Source organism: Halichoerus grypus, chromosome 14 (assembly GCF_964656455.1).
Source record: "Halichoerus grypus chromosome 14, mHalGry1.hap1.1, whole genome shotgun sequence".
NCBI lineage: Eukaryota > Metazoa > Chordata > Mammalia > Carnivora > Phocidae > Halichoerus > Halichoerus grypus.
Genome location: NC_135725.1, coordinates 4,719,332 through 4,734,765, shown reverse-complemented (window position 1 = coordinate 4,734,765; position 15,434 = coordinate 4,719,332). Strand labels below are relative to the sequence as shown.

Sequence of the window (15,434 nt, the reverse complement as noted above, 5' to 3'; positions counted from 1 at the left end):
CCTGTGAAGCTTCTTGCCCCTTTCCTGCTGAGCTGACTTTCTCTTACTGATAGAGGGTTCTTCATATACTCTGAATGTAAGCCTTTGCTAGTTGTTATGGTGCAAGTATCCTTCTCCACTCTGAGGCTTGTGGTTTCAGTCTTTGCCCCACTGCTCTGCAGTCCTAGCTTTATAATAAGTATCCACAGATACCTTTTTTTCTGGATATTGTTCTGTTCCATTGGTCTATGTGTCTATATGTTTGCCAATACCATACTGTTTTAACTAATGTCGTTCTTTTTTTAAGATCTTATTTGAGAGAGAGAGAGAGAGAGAGAAGGAGCTGTGGGAAGGGGCAGAGGGAGAGGAGAAGCAGACTCCCCGCTGAGCAGAGAGCCCGATGCAGGACTCGATCCCAGGACCCCAAGATCATGACCTGAGCCAAAGGCAGACGCTTAACCCACTGAGCCACCCAGGTGCCCCTAATTACTGTAGTTCTTTAATGTCTTGACATTTTGTAGAGCCAGCTTATCCAATTTCATCTTCAAAAACATTCTTGCTTTCTTGCTCTTTTGCATTTCCATATACATTTCAAGTTCCATGGAGAAAAAATTGGGATTTTTATCATGATTATATTGAATCTTGATATAGTCTATTGAATCTTCAATCTTGATAGAATGTTGGTTGAATATGATCAGTTAAGGGGGAATTGAGATCTTTATAATATCAAGTCTTCCAGTCTAGGAATATAGTGTTACTCTCTATTTTATTTAGGCCTTTTCAAATGTCCCTCTTTACAATTTTATAATATTTCTTCCCGGAGGTCTTTTAGCTACTATTATATTTATTTCTAAAAACTTGATTTCTTATGCTATTGTTAATGATGTCTGTTTTAAAAAAAGGTAATTACATAATATTTCTCAGCTGCGTATAGAAATCCATTTGATTTCTGTGTATCAACATGGTAGTCTCAATATATTCTGTATATACAATATATTCTATACACAATTTATTTCACATATTGATTTCTGTAAATATTTCTGCATATGTATATATATTAGCAAATCAACCATCTTGCTACACTTTTTTTTATTAATTCTAATAATATGTTGAAAAGGCCCTCCATATTATATCGAATAGAAATAGTCATAGCGGGCATCTTTATCTTGTTCCTAAATGTAGAAATTGAAATGTTTCAACACTTCACCATTAAAAATACTGCTAAAAACTGTGTGGCTGGGCGCACCCGGGTGGCTCAGTCGATTAAGCGTCTGCCTTCGGCTCAGGTCATGATCCCAGGATCCTGGGATCCCACGTCTGGCTCCCTGCTCAGCAAGGAGCCTGCTTCTCCCTCTCCCACTGCCTGCTCCCCCTGCTTGTGCTCTCTCTGTCAAATAAATAAATAAAATCTTTGAAAAAAAAAATTGTGTGGCTGTTGCTGATACCTTCTATGAGATAAAGAAGGTTCTTTTCTGTTTCCAGCTTGTGTTGAGGGGTTTTGTTAAAAAGATACTGAATTTTATCAGATTTTTTATGATCTTATTGAAATTATACAGTTTAATTTTTTTAATCTGTTAATAATATGTTATGCTGATGCATTTTCTAGTATCAAACTTTGCCTTACTGGGAAAGTACCAGATAAGTCAGGCTATGTTATTTTTTTTATATAACTGGATTCAGTTCAGCAATTTTTTAAAAATAATTCTTCATGTTCAGCATTTCATGGGAATTCCCATTGTACAGCTAAGATCATTCAAAAGGTCAGATTTGGTGTTTCACAAAGATGTTCCACCTTTGGGCAATAACAATGAAATATATTGAAAACAATGTATATTATCTTTGAATTGCTTCAAGGAATACCATTTCTATCAGCATGAGTGAAACCATGCTTGTCCTTGTTAGAATTCAGAACTACAGCTCAAAGATGCTTCTGTGTACTCAGCCAAAATTCTGGGTTGTATACAGTTTTCTTTAATAACCATAGGAGCATCATTATTATAGGCTTACCCACAACAATCTTTTAAATCTGTGGCTAAAACTTAAGGCTATGTTCTCAGTTAAGACAAAAAAACTTGTATTTTTCACAGCAGATACAAAACCAATAAAATACTAATTTTTTTAAAAAAGCATTCTTTTTATCCATAGTAAGATTAGACTGTAATCCTTCCTTCTAATAGTGTCCTTATCAAGTTACATTAGCCACTCAAAATGATCCGGGGAGTGTTTTAGTTAACTAGGGCTGCCAAAACAAAGTACCGTAGAGTGGGGGGCTTCTGCAGCAGGAATTTATTGCTCAAGACCAGGTGCCAACACAGTGGGGTTCTGGTGAGAGCCTCTTCCTGGTTTGCAGATGGCTGCATTCTCACTTGGGGGACAGGGGTAGGCAGAGGGGAGGGAAGGAGGGAGAGAAGCCCTCCAATCCCATCAGAGTAGAGCCCCCAACCTTATTATCTCATTTAACCTTAATAATCTTATAAAAAACCCTATCTCCAAATGCAGTCACATTGAGGATCAGGGTTTCAACATAAGAATGGGCGGGGAGACACAATTCATTTTATAGTTACAGTCCCTGTCCCCCCAAATTCATGTCCTTCTCACATACAGAATTCTTGCATTTCACCCCAACATCCCCAAAAGCCTTTACTCATTCCAGCACCACCTCTAAGTCAGAAGCCCAAGGTCCTGTCTCGGTATCACGGAAATCAGGTCTGGGAGGGACTAGAAGTAGATTCGTCCCAAGGCAAATTCCTCTCCAGCTGTCAATCTGTGAAACTACACCAGTTATGGGCTTCTAAAATACAGGCCCAGGGGAGAGAGACCTTGCAACTCCAAAAGGGGAGAAACAGGAAAGAAGTGAGGAGTGGCAGGTCCCAGGCAAGTCCAAACAGGCAAATTCCAGTAGATCTTAAGGCTGGAGAATAATCCTGTTTGGCTCCATGTCCTCCCATCCAGGCCCACTGAGGTGACTATCCCCTCCCGTGGCCCACGTGGTACTCTGCAGCTATTCTGCCCTCTGAAACCAAGGACAGACATAGTTTTGCCCCCTTAGCTTGTGGTGAGAGCCTTTATGGGCTCTGGTTGGTTGGTTGGTTGGTTTTTTAAATTTATTTGAGAGACAGAGATAGCAACAGAGAGCTTGAGCTGGGGAGGAGAGGGAGAAGAGGGAGAAGCAGACTCCCCACTGAGCGGGGGGCCCGATGTGGGGCTCGATCCCAGGACCTGGAGATCATGACCTGAGCCGAAGGTAGACGCTTAACCAACTGAGCCACCCAGGCGCCCCAGCCCATACGGGGAATAGTGCACGTTCACAGCCCAGTAGCTCTGTGGTCCAGCCCTGTAAAATCCAGTCCTTCATTCCGTCAGCCTTGTCTGTCCCCTTCCCTTCAAACTGTCAGTGTCTCTGCTGGTTCAATGCCATCTCTGTTCCTGGCCTCTGCTGACAGGGCTGCTTAAATTTGTGAGTCACAGCCATGATGTCTTTATCAAATGGTGATTCAGCCGTGCCCTTGGTGTTCTCAGGAAAAGCTTTCTCCTTTTTTGCGATATGGACAGGCTTGAGAATTTTCTAAACTTCTTTTTTTTTTTTTAATATTTTATTTTTTTATGATTTTTTATTTATTTATTTGAGAGAGAGAATGAGATAGAGAGAGAGAGCATGAGAGGGGGGAGGGTCAGAGGGAGAAGCAGACTCCCCGCCGAGCAGGGAGCCCGATGTGGGACTCGATCCCGGGACTCCAGGATCATGACCTGAGCCGAAGGCAGTCGCCTAACCAACTGAGCCACCCAGGCGCCCGAGAATTTTCTAAACTTCTAATTTCTGATTCCTTTTTTTTTAATTTAAAAAATGTTTTATTTCAGTTTGCAAAAGCATAGTCTATTAAATCCAGAGTTAGAAATGGATCAAGAAGAAAAGGCTTTTTTATCTACTCATCACACAGAACAGTGAACATGTAGCAACACCACCCTACTTTCCATAAGAAGTGACCATAACTAGATTTCCTTCCGTGCTTCATTCACTTCTTCTTAATTAATTCTCATTTCGCTGGATCCTGGGCAGAGAGCAGGCTGCTCTCGTGAGTCATCTATCTCTCAGCTGATGCAGTCTTTGTTTCCACGAGGCCCTGACACTGTCCTTCACTGTTGAAGACTCAGCATGTCTGTAGTGTGTAGCAGAGGCTCGGACAAGCCTACAGGGAAAGTGGAAGCCACCTGCTGATGACGATAGAGGTTCTAGAGGCTAGAAGTGCACAGGCAGGGCCCGGCTCCCTCCGAGGCTTTCTGGGAAGGATCCTTCCTTGCCACCCCAGCTACCGTGGCCCCAGGCAGCCTGAGCTCCCCGCAGCATAGCTCCGACATCTGTTTCCATCTTCCTGGGCTTCTTCCTCCCTTTGAGTCTCTGCCCCTCCACACGGTATTCTCCCCTCTGGCTCATCCCTGCTTGATGATTCCTTCTTTCAACTCATTTCTCTCCTCTTGCAGTAACGAGGACCCAAGCCAGACCTTCAGTACGTGGCCCAGAAATCTCCTCTACTAAATAGGGCAAGTTCTACCCTCCACAAAACCCTAGAACACAGTTCAGCCAAGTTCTTTGCCCCTTTACAACAAACTTTGCCTGCCCTTGGCTTTCCAGTAAGCTCTTCCTCATTTCCATCTGAGAACTGTCTATCTATATTCCACCAGCGCTCTGTCGTGATTATTTGTGTGTTCTCTAAGAAGATGGAGGCCTTCTCCCCCGCTCCCTACTTTTCCCTCCCGGCTCCCACCAGAATCACCCAGAACGCCTGTAATCTACCCACAGCCCCTTCATGGTAATCTGGGCTTTTTCTAGCTGTGCTTCAAGCCGTTCCCAGCCTCGCCCATCACCCAGTTCCAAAACCACTTCTGCATTTTTAGGTATTTATTGGAGCAGCACTTTACTTCTGGGCACCAAAATCCTTCTTGGTCAGAACTTTCCAGAGGAACAGATCCATCAGAAGTACATCTATCTAGATCCATCTATCTCTTGTTGGTTCTTTACCGTAATCATGTGAGCCAATTCCTTGTAATAAATAAATATATATATTTACTTATTTGTTTATATATCTTTATATTTTTATATGTGTTACTTTAACTTCATAGACATATAAAGGTTTATTAAAAGGAATTAGCTCACATGATTATGGAGGCTACAAAGTCCCAAGGTCTGCAGTCAGCAAGCTGGAAGTCTAAGAGAGCTGTAATGATATAAGTCCCAGTCCAAAAGCCAGCAGGCTTAAGACTAAAGAAAAGACAATGTTTCTATTCAAATCCAAGAAAAGACAATGTCCAGCCCATTCGGTCAAGCAGAAGGAGTTCCCTCTTATTCATAAGAGGGTCAGCGTATGTGATCTTTTCAGGCCTTCAACTGATTGGATAAGGCCCACCCACATTGGGGAGGGCAATCTGCTCTACTCAGTTTATTCAAATGTTATCTCATCCAAAAATACCCTCACAGACAGAATGTTTTGACTAAATGTCTGGGCACCCTGTGGTCCTGTAAAGTTGCCACAGAAAATTAACCATCACAGGAGTAGTTCTTCCTTTTCTATCCTCTGGAAGATTTCAGTAAGATTGGAATTATTTCTTCTTGAATGTTTGATAGAAGTTATCTGGGCCTAGAGTTTTATTGGGGGAAGATATTTAACAACAGATTCAATTTCTTTAATAACTATAGGAATATTCAGGTTTTTCACATTTTTTTCTTGAGTTGATTTGAATAATTGATATTTTCTAATAATTTGTTGAAATTTTCCTTGCATATTGATATGAAATTTTTTTCATATTTTGAAATGGTCCAAAGTTATTATGTATTACGTTATCTTTAACTATCTGCCTCAGATATGATGTCCTTTTTACCATTTTTTTTATATTGGCCTTATGTGCCTTTTCTTCCCATTTTTGTTTCTCAGTGAACCATCACATATTTTTGTCACTTTTATTGGTTTTTATCAAAGTTGAAACTACTGGCTTTACTGTTCCTTTCTATTTTATTACTGTTTCTATATCATGAATTTTTGCTTCTTGGTTATTATTTTTTTGCCTTCCACCCTCTTCAAGTTTAAATTGCTATTTTACTATAACTTCTAAAAATGGATGCTTAGCTCATTAATCTTTCAGGCTTTCTTCTTTTATATTTTATGTACATAAGTTTTAATTACTGCTTTCGCTGCATTCCACAAATACTGATGTGTAGTGTTTTTGTTATTAGTCAGTCCGAACTATTCTCTAATTTCCATTAGAATTTCTCCTTTGACTCATGGTTTACTTAAAAATGTATTTCTTAATTTACATATAGGAATTCAACATATATATTTTAAATACTTCTAACTTTGTTCTTTCCTGGTCAGACAACATACTCTCCATGAGTCCAACCTATTGATGTTTGTTGAGACTTAGTTTGTGGTCCGTCTGCTCATTTTTTAAAAAAAAGTTTCTGTGATTTTAAGAAGAAAGTGCTTTCAGCATTTGTTGTGTGTCCTGTTCTGTATTTGTCCATTAGATCAATTTTGTTATCATTTTATTCAAATATTTCCTATAAATTACTGAATAATTCCCTATCATTGAGGATTTGTCTATTTCTCCTTGTACTTCTGTCCCATACTACAAATATTTAAGGTGCACTATTTGGTCCATATATATTTAAAACTACTATGACTTCTACGTAAAAGTAGCCTTTCATTATATTATTACATGACTTTCTTTACTGCCAATAACATTTTGTGTGTTAGGTTTTATCTGATTATTTATTTAGTGATCTCAGCCTCCCTTCAGTTAATGTCTAACTGACATTAAAGCTTTCTGTAGTCTAAGTTTAGAGGTTTCCCTCATGAACAGTATGTAGTGTCTGTTAGATTTTATTTTATCTATTCTGACAGTATTTATTTTGTCCCTGGAGTGTTTTCGTTTCTTGTAATCAGTTTGGTTAGCGGTTACTGAGATTTCTTTCCACCATCTTGGTTTGTGCTCACCATTTGTCCCATCTGCTCACTATTTCTTTGCCTCTCCTTTCTTGTCTTGTTAGATTAGCTGACTGTTTGTGATTGCTGTTTCTGCCTTTGAACGTCTTCCTAATGTTTCTATTCTATTTGTAGTTTCCCTGGAAATTAAAGCGTGCCCAGCTAACTCCACAAACCTGAATGTGATCAAATCTTTCCCCTCCTTCCTGGGCAATACCCGGATCTTAGACTATTGTAGATTTGCTTACCTCTCTCCTGAATTAAATGTTATTGTCTCCAGTTTAAGTCCATCTTGTTTTGTTTTTCAGTCCTCTAGACATTGTGTCCACTGTTTTATTCAGTCAGTGTTAGTTTACATTAGCTTATATGTTTACCACTTTCTTTGTTCTCTATTCTCTTATGTTAGACCTATCCTTTGAGACCCGTTTCTTCTGCCTAGAGTACCTTCTTGAGAATTTCCTTCAGTGAGATTGTTTTGCTGACAGATTCTCTTCTCTTAGTTCTCATTCGTCTGTAAATGAAAGAAATTCACCCTCATTCTTGAAAGATACTTCTGCTGTGCATGCATTTCTAGGTCGACAGTGATGTCCTTACAGCACATGAATATGTCTTTCTTCTTCAAGCTTCTGGTGATACTGTTAAGAAGTCACATATCATTCCATCTGCTCTCATGTTTAGGCCATCTATCTTTTTTTACTCTGGATGACATAAGATGTAGGTCTGCAGCTTTGCTATGTGTCTAGATGTGAATCTATTCTCACTGATCACACCTGGGATTTGCTAAGCTTCTTGAGTCTATGGATCTACTCCTGAGTCTGAAAAAGTCTCACTGTTACATTTTCAACTATTGCTCTGTTCTCTCCACTCACCCTTCAGAGCTTGGACCAAATGCTGGTTAGACTTCTCACTTCACTCGGGCTATGTTTATCCTCCCTGCTGTATTTTCTAGAATTTTCTCTCTCTGTCCCATTCTGATTTGTCTTACAATTCACTAATTCTCCCTTCTGTTCTGTTCATTTTTCCTGCCAATTATGTCCATATAATTTTCATTTCCAGAAGATCTGTTTGATTATTTTCTGAATATGGCATGACACATTTTATTGCCTTTTCCCTGCAGTTATTTTCGAGGTGTGTCATTGGCCATATTTTACAAACTATAAGACACACCTTTTTTTGTTTTTAACATTTTAACATCTCTGAAATAGATATATGTATGGAAACTAATGACTTATAATTACTATCAGCCAAAAAGCAGTTATAGAGATCATTAATATGCATACAAAATTGAAGTTAGAAATTGGTATAAGAGGAAAAAAAAGCATTTGTAAGATAGATAACTATAAAGCAGGTGTGAGAGGTCTTTTTCTCCAGTAAAGATAGCAGATAGGGAATAGGAGTTGCAGTTGGGGTCACCATGTGGTTAAGTTTCAATGAACTATTGCATTCTCCAAGGTCTATCTGCTTCTGCACAGAACAAACAGGCAGCAGAGGAGGACCGATAAAGACAAGTAGCCCAGCGTTTTTCAGGGCTTCGCACTGCGCTCTGCAGCTGGCCCTGGACATGGCATTGCTTTCGCGTTACTATTTGTCTTAGCTTCCTCTTGCTGACTCACAAATTACCCTAAGTCGCCACCCTCCACCGGTCCATCATCTCACAGTTGTGTGCATCAGGAGTCTGGGTGTAGCTCCTAGTCCCCTGAAGGTCTCCTAAGGCCGAAATCAAGGTGGTGGAAAGGGCTGGGGTCTCATCTGAGGCTTGGGGTCCTCTTCGTAGCTCTCATGGTTGTTAGCAGAATTCCTTTCCTTGCAGCTATCAAACTCATAGGGGCTGCATCTTCAGGGTCAACGGGAGAACGTCCCTCAGACACAAACTTCTTGTAAAGAGTAATTATATTATGATTAGGTCAGGTCCAACAAGGGTAATCTCGCTTCTCATTGAAGCTCAGCTGATTCGTACCTTAGCCATGGGAGCCAATAGTCTACCTTGTTGTCACTCATCCTGCCCAGACTCGGGAGGGGATCTTAGAGCATTTGTACACCAGGTGGCATGGAACTTAGGGATCACTTAGAGTCCTGCCTACGAGACTATCCTACAAGGAACGGCCCCAGGCCATGGAGCTCATGCATGGGTCATACCAGGTTTTGAGTATGTTTATTCCCATCATATACTCAATGACTATGGAACTCACCCCAGGTTAGAGGCATGGACCACTGGGCCCACTGAGAGACCGTCCCAGGCCAAAATGTCATTTGCCGCCCAGTGTGCCACAGCTCCGTGCTGACTGGTGGACCCTGGTGGGGGGACCAGAGTGGTTCTCAGGAATTAGCGTCGACAATCTCTGATTTTGGGTGTCTCCTCTTGCCCAGGGCACGCCAATTCTATAATCATCTGCAGAGCCCTGCCTGCCAGAGGTCATTGGCCCAGTCTGCAGTTCCCTTCCACACCCTGTGAACCTGCCTGTCTTCCAGGCTTCCGGGCTCTGAAACCCCAGCCCCATCCGTTTGTCTCGCAAGCCCCAGAGGTGGTAGCTGCTTCTTGCGGTTGCTGCCTCGGTGTTTGCTTTTTGCCTTGTTAGTCCTCTGATGCATGTTTTATTTTTTTAATTTTTTTTTGTTTGTTTGTAAGATTTTATTTATTTGAGATAGAGAGAAAGAGGGAGAGAGAGCATGAGCAGGGGGAGAGCGGGGGGGAGAAGCAGGCTCTCCACTGAGCAGGGAACCCGATGTGGGGCTCGATCCCAGGACCCTGGGATCACGACCTGAGCTGAAGGTAGATACTCAACCAACTGAGCCACCCAGTTGCCCCTGATGCCTGTTTTAAAATGTCTTTACTACATGGCCGAACGCGGAGGACATGCGAAATATAATAAGCCCATCACAGAATGATTCCACTTACATGAGGCATCTAAAATAGTCACACTCAGAAGCAGGGAGTAGAATGTGGTCGCCGGGGGAATGGGGAGATGTCGGTCAACGGCATAAAGTTTCAGTTGTGCAAGATGAATAAGGTCTAGAGATTGGCTGCACAACACTGAGCCTATACTTAACAATATTGTATTGTGCACCTAAAAATTGTGAAGAGGGTTTATCTCGTGTTCACTGTTCTTACCACAACAACGAAAAAGAGGCATAAGGAAGCTTCTGGAGGTAATGGGTACGTCTGTTAACTTGATTGTGGTTTCAAGGTTGTGTGTGTCAAATTGTATACATTAACTATGTACATCGATTGTATATCAATTGCACCTAAATAAAGCTGTTTAAAATAAATTAATAAAATAAAATGTCTCTATTGAAATAACTGATACATGGGGCACCTGGCTGGCTCAGTGGGTTAAACATCCAACTCTTGATTTTGGCTCAGGTCATGATCTCAGGGTCATGAGGTTGAGCCCTGAGTTGGGCTCTGCACTGGGCGTGGAGTCTGCTTAAGATTCTCTCTCTCTCTGCCTCTGCCCCTCCCCACTACCTGTGCACATGTGCTCTCTCTCTCTCTCTCTCTCAAATAAATAAATCTTAAAATAAAATAAAATAAAATAAAATAACTGGTACAGCTCCTGTTTTCCTGACTGGAGCCAGACACATATCCAGAGTTTCTCAACAAAAGAACGGGGAAGCAAACCCCACCATGTTCATATAATGGACCACTACACAGAGACAGCTGAATATACTTTGCCCCACGTGAATGACACTCACAAACGCAACACTTGTATACAGCATGGTTCCACTACATGCATTTTAAAGTAGAATCCTCTGTGGAGTGTGAACACATGACAAGAGGTGAGGAGGCCAGTACCCTGAGCAGCAGCCCCCGCAGAGAAGGAGAGCTTGCTACCCAGCAGCGAGCGTCCCTGGAGTGTCAGCCAAGCTTCCGTGTGCACCTGAGTGCGGGTCACACAGCTGTTTAATGCACTTCTCTGTGTGTGTGTCATAGTTCACCATGTAAAATGTTTTGTCCATTATTTTAATCGAATGACTAAAATGACTTTACATCTTATGTAAACTTGCAGCCTAATTTCCCACCACACCCGTGTCTTTCCCGTGTGCTTGCGTCAAGCCTTTGGGCCTCTCACCTGGAAGGGTGTCACAACGGTTTTAGTGCAAGAGGAAAGTACGATTTTGAGAACATCAGTAATTTCTGAGGAGCCTGCAAAACATCGTCCAGGAGCTTCGCTCTTACCTCACACCGAGCCGTAGCACCAGGGGCCGAGTCACAGAGAGCCACGGAGGGTGACCCCGGGTCTTCTTGCACTGTCCCTGGGAGACAAGGGCAAACATGTTTTAAGCTAGAAAACTAAAACTAATGTTCATGCTTTTTTGGTCTTAATCTATTTAAAATTGTTCTCAGCCTATATTCTTCAGAGATGATCTGATTTCTCATGTATACATATTTAAATCAAAATGTTTCTATTTATTCATATAAATTAAACAAATTTACTATATCTTAGAACTCTGCATCTCAAAGGAAACAATTTTTAGCAAATTCATGGTAAAATTATAAGGAAAGAAATAAATTAAGTTTTCACGAATATAATTCCTGTGTGTCACATCTTTGCTTTCTTTTTCTTTTAAATGTAAAAGTATTACATTTAAATAAAACTTAACACATTTTGGGAAGACCCGAGGGGATTTCAGAAACATGGTCATGCGAATGATGGCTGCTTTTTCTGTACCAGCTCCCCCCCCAGGAATCCGTTTCACATCACCCCCCCACCCCATACGTAGTGTGCGCTTCTTAACCTACATTATCTGTAGTAAGAACATAGGCAGGTCTAGAACAAATATTAGTTATACTTAAAACTTCTATCAAAGTATCAAGATATTTATTTAGACAGAATACACTATCCAACTATGAGGTTTTTTTCCTCAAAGTTTTTTTTTCTTCTTTTTTTTTAATTAGGCTCCATACCCAACGTGGGGCTTGAACTCGCAACCCTGAGATCAAGAGTCACATAGTCTACTGACTGAGCCAGCCAGGCGCCCCTCCTCAAAGGTATTTTAAAGAAATTCCATACTTTATTATCTACCAATTGTACTAATTTTAAATATACTGTATTCAAAATGAAATCTTGAAGTATGCTTATAATTCCATTTAAATATCAGAGATGGAAAAGCACAGATTGAGACTCTAAGAAGCATACCTTTAGCAAGTGACATTGCTAGAAGTTTTTCAGCTATAAATCCTTAACATGATCGCTTAATAGTCAAATAAGGAAGTGTGTTCAGAAATGTCACAGAACACTGAACAAAGATTTTATTGCTCTGCAGCATTCAGAGACAAAATAATGGTAAAAATAAAACTCGAGGTTAAAATGTTAACTTCATAAAGCATGATGATAATATACGGCCTTTCTTTTTTAGGTTCCTTCTTAAAAATGTCAAGCCCATCAGGACTCCCACCAATCGATGTTTTGGCACCCAACATACCCCATCCAGTGGAGATCTGCAGAGGGCAAGACCGTGGCCTTGACTTTGCTGGAGCAGCCGCCCCTGGGCCACCACCACCCGAATGCTCCGCATCTCTTATCCCATGTTTAGTGCCTACTTACATCGCTCTTGAATTAGAACCTATCCCGGTTCTCATCCTCACAAGGGCCCTCGAGTTCTCTTTAACTGTTTCATTTACTGTCCACAAAAAAGCCAAGCCACAGATATTTATTGAACAGTCACTGCTTTCCAGAGTTTGCCTATCTCAGGTTCCTTATTAGCCTGCTCCCTGCCCTCCAGAATATTCGTCAGCTGGTGCAAACCCCCCGTGGTCCAGGCTAGTGAGCCACAGAACCATGCAGTGAACAGAAAGGAGAGCTCGGACACGTGGAACGTCCTCTAACTGATTTGTATAAGAAATGGCCTCTGTTCAGAACACGGAATAGCCCTTCATTTAAAGGTAACATTCACTGCTTATTTTTATTAAATTCTCATATCAGTAATACTGTCATAGTGGAAGAAAATTTAACGAATTCATGTATTAAAGAGTGTGACAATTCTTAGCTTCCTGATTCATGGGAAAATGTCCAGGAAATCTTAATGGGGAAAAAAAGGGGGGGTTAATAAATTGCTGAAAATGCCCTAAAGCAGGTACTCCAAGAACCAAAAAGTGGAGGATGATCACTAGCATCCGATGCAAGTCCGAGTGAGGCTCCCTGGTGTCTCCCCAGCTGCACATTGTCTCCCCACACGACCTCTTACAGCTTGGAACACGCAGACACGTGTTGCCCCAGCCCTACCCAGCCTGACCCATAGCGGACCGGCAGACGGCCAGAGCGGCCTCGCCTCAGGTTGTGGGAAGTGACTGGTGCAAAATAAAAATGTTGTATCGATGACAAAAACATTTTTATGAACTATTTCATGGTACTGGAAAAATGTAGTTCCACTTAAAGCTTTCACCGTGATAGAAAAATCTCTAAATTGTATTAAATTGGACCAAACAAAATGGCTCTCTCAATATTTTATCAAGAGTAGACACACACACACACACACACACACACACACTAACCTGGAATCTCAGGCTGCTGTTCTCCCACCTGAGCAGTGAGCTGGCTCTCACGTGGCCACAGGGACCCATGGGAGTGGAGGGCAATAGGTCCTGACCTAGGCAACAACTAGCCCCATACCCTTTTAGATCTGAGCTCCTCACCCTCATTCAGGTGTTCAATTTCTAACCACACATCGGATTGGTACTTCTCTTTGGCTTTCATTTTACTAAAAGAGGCAGAAAGAAGGGAAGATGTCATTAAGCGCTAAGTGCTAGAGACTGACCTATAATTGGCTCCTATATAACTGGAGTGTGGGGATAATTCAGTAAGGATCCTCAGTCAGTCCAATTTTGTGTTTAAAAACATTACAAATAAAAGAGATTTGACAATTGCATCAGGGTTGTTTAATAGGGAACCAAAATAATGGAGTAAATAATGAATAATGAATGTATATATATAATGGAACAAAAAATGAATATATATATATATATACACACACTATTTTCCATCTGATTCACATGCCTGCTTTTGAGCAAAGGTATGAATTGAGATGCCTTGGGCATAAGTTGAAATACCACATTTATTCTGAAATAAATAAATAAATACCAATAACAGATGTTATTGATAGTTCTGTACACTGTCTCATTCTCATACTGAGAAATGTATTTTCCTTTTCTCCTTTAAATAAAGGATACTGGTCTTCTTATAACTGAATCATTTGTAACATATGAAGCTTGTGGCTTTCAGTAATTCACCTTCTTGCACTGAAGTTGATCCAGACGTTGAGGACTACAGTCAAGTGCAGAAGGGTTTAGGCACAAAAGTGGCCCTCAGAGGCTGGTCTTTCTTCCCATCTCATTCAGTGATGCTTTTAGAGCATGTTTATGTAGGAAACAGATGTCATATTTGTATTTTTACACTGGGTTGAATTTGGGATTTTTTTTTTCCTTTTACCCTGCACTGTTAACACCATCTCACCTACACTGATGTATCATTAGCTACGATTATTGTCTATTTGTATAATTATTGTATTGTCATTCACCTTGTTGGGGTTTTATTTGCCCTATGTTTGTGTTAAGAAGAGAACAAAATTCTCTAGTAACCAGCAGAAGGGAACAAAATTCTCCACTAACCAGAATGGGGAGAGGCACCTTTTAAAACATACACATATTGCAGTACACAAGATAAATTATAAGCTATAATTAAAAATACGTGGAAACCAACATCAGTGGACCCTTCAGAAATTAAAGATCTATGGGAAATAGGCAACAATTTTTAGTTTCCCTCAATCTATTTTCATTAACAGGTGTTCTTCTACATACACAGGGTATTGCTTACAAGAGGATTTGGGTGCTTGGGAATCAGGAACTTTGACAAATAAGAAGGAAAAAACAACAGAAACCTCATTCACAAATGTATCAGTTTTCAGAAGCATTGATAGCATTTTATGGACATGCCGGATTCAATGAATGCCTGTTGAAAGTACATATGGTAAAAGTACCTAATTGTTTTCAAATGTTTCATAACTTTTCATTTCATAGAAGAAATCTTTTTTTTTTTTGAAAACTGAACTCCATGTCATAGGAAGAGACTGAACATGTCACCGCACCATGAATACTTCGCAACCAGACTCTGTGTCGTTCTGAGAATGGCACAGTCGGGCTCACCAGTGTGCAGTGCGGGCAGCAGCCTGTGGGAGCGCCTGTCCGAAAGCTCACTCTCTGTCCAGAGCCGACTCCAGCTGAAGCATGGCCGACACGCCCCGTGGATCAAATCGCTCCATCGCCCTGGCATCTTCTACAAAACCAGTTAAGTAGGCTTTCATTTGTCTTCTATTTACGCTGTTTTAAATCACATCCAGAAAAATTTAGGAGGTGCTCAGGACTTTTACTTTTCTTGAATAGTGAACAGGAAAATTGCTTGTTAAAATCCATTACTTTTTATTAAGTTTGGACACAGTATTAAAGAGTCATATGAACAGTCTCATTTTTATACTTACACCGTGATA

At 40.8% G+C, this 15,434-nt stretch overlaps 1 protein-coding gene across 1 annotated transcript in view; it reads right to left on the bottom strand.

Moving 5' to 3' along the window:
* Positions 1-15,209, bottom strand: part of LOC144380133 (serine/threonine-protein kinase MRCK alpha-like) — a 48,074-nt gene extending 32,865 nt beyond the window's left edge. The window contains 4 exon segments of the mRNA XM_078062186.1: positions 7,398-7,464; positions 11,131-11,207; positions 13,565-13,652; positions 15,145-15,209. Coding sequence (XP_077918312.1) covers positions 7,398-7,464; positions 11,131-11,207; positions 13,565-13,652; positions 15,145-15,209 — 297 coding nt within the window.
* Between the last annotated feature and the right edge of the window lie 225 nt (positions 15,210-15,434).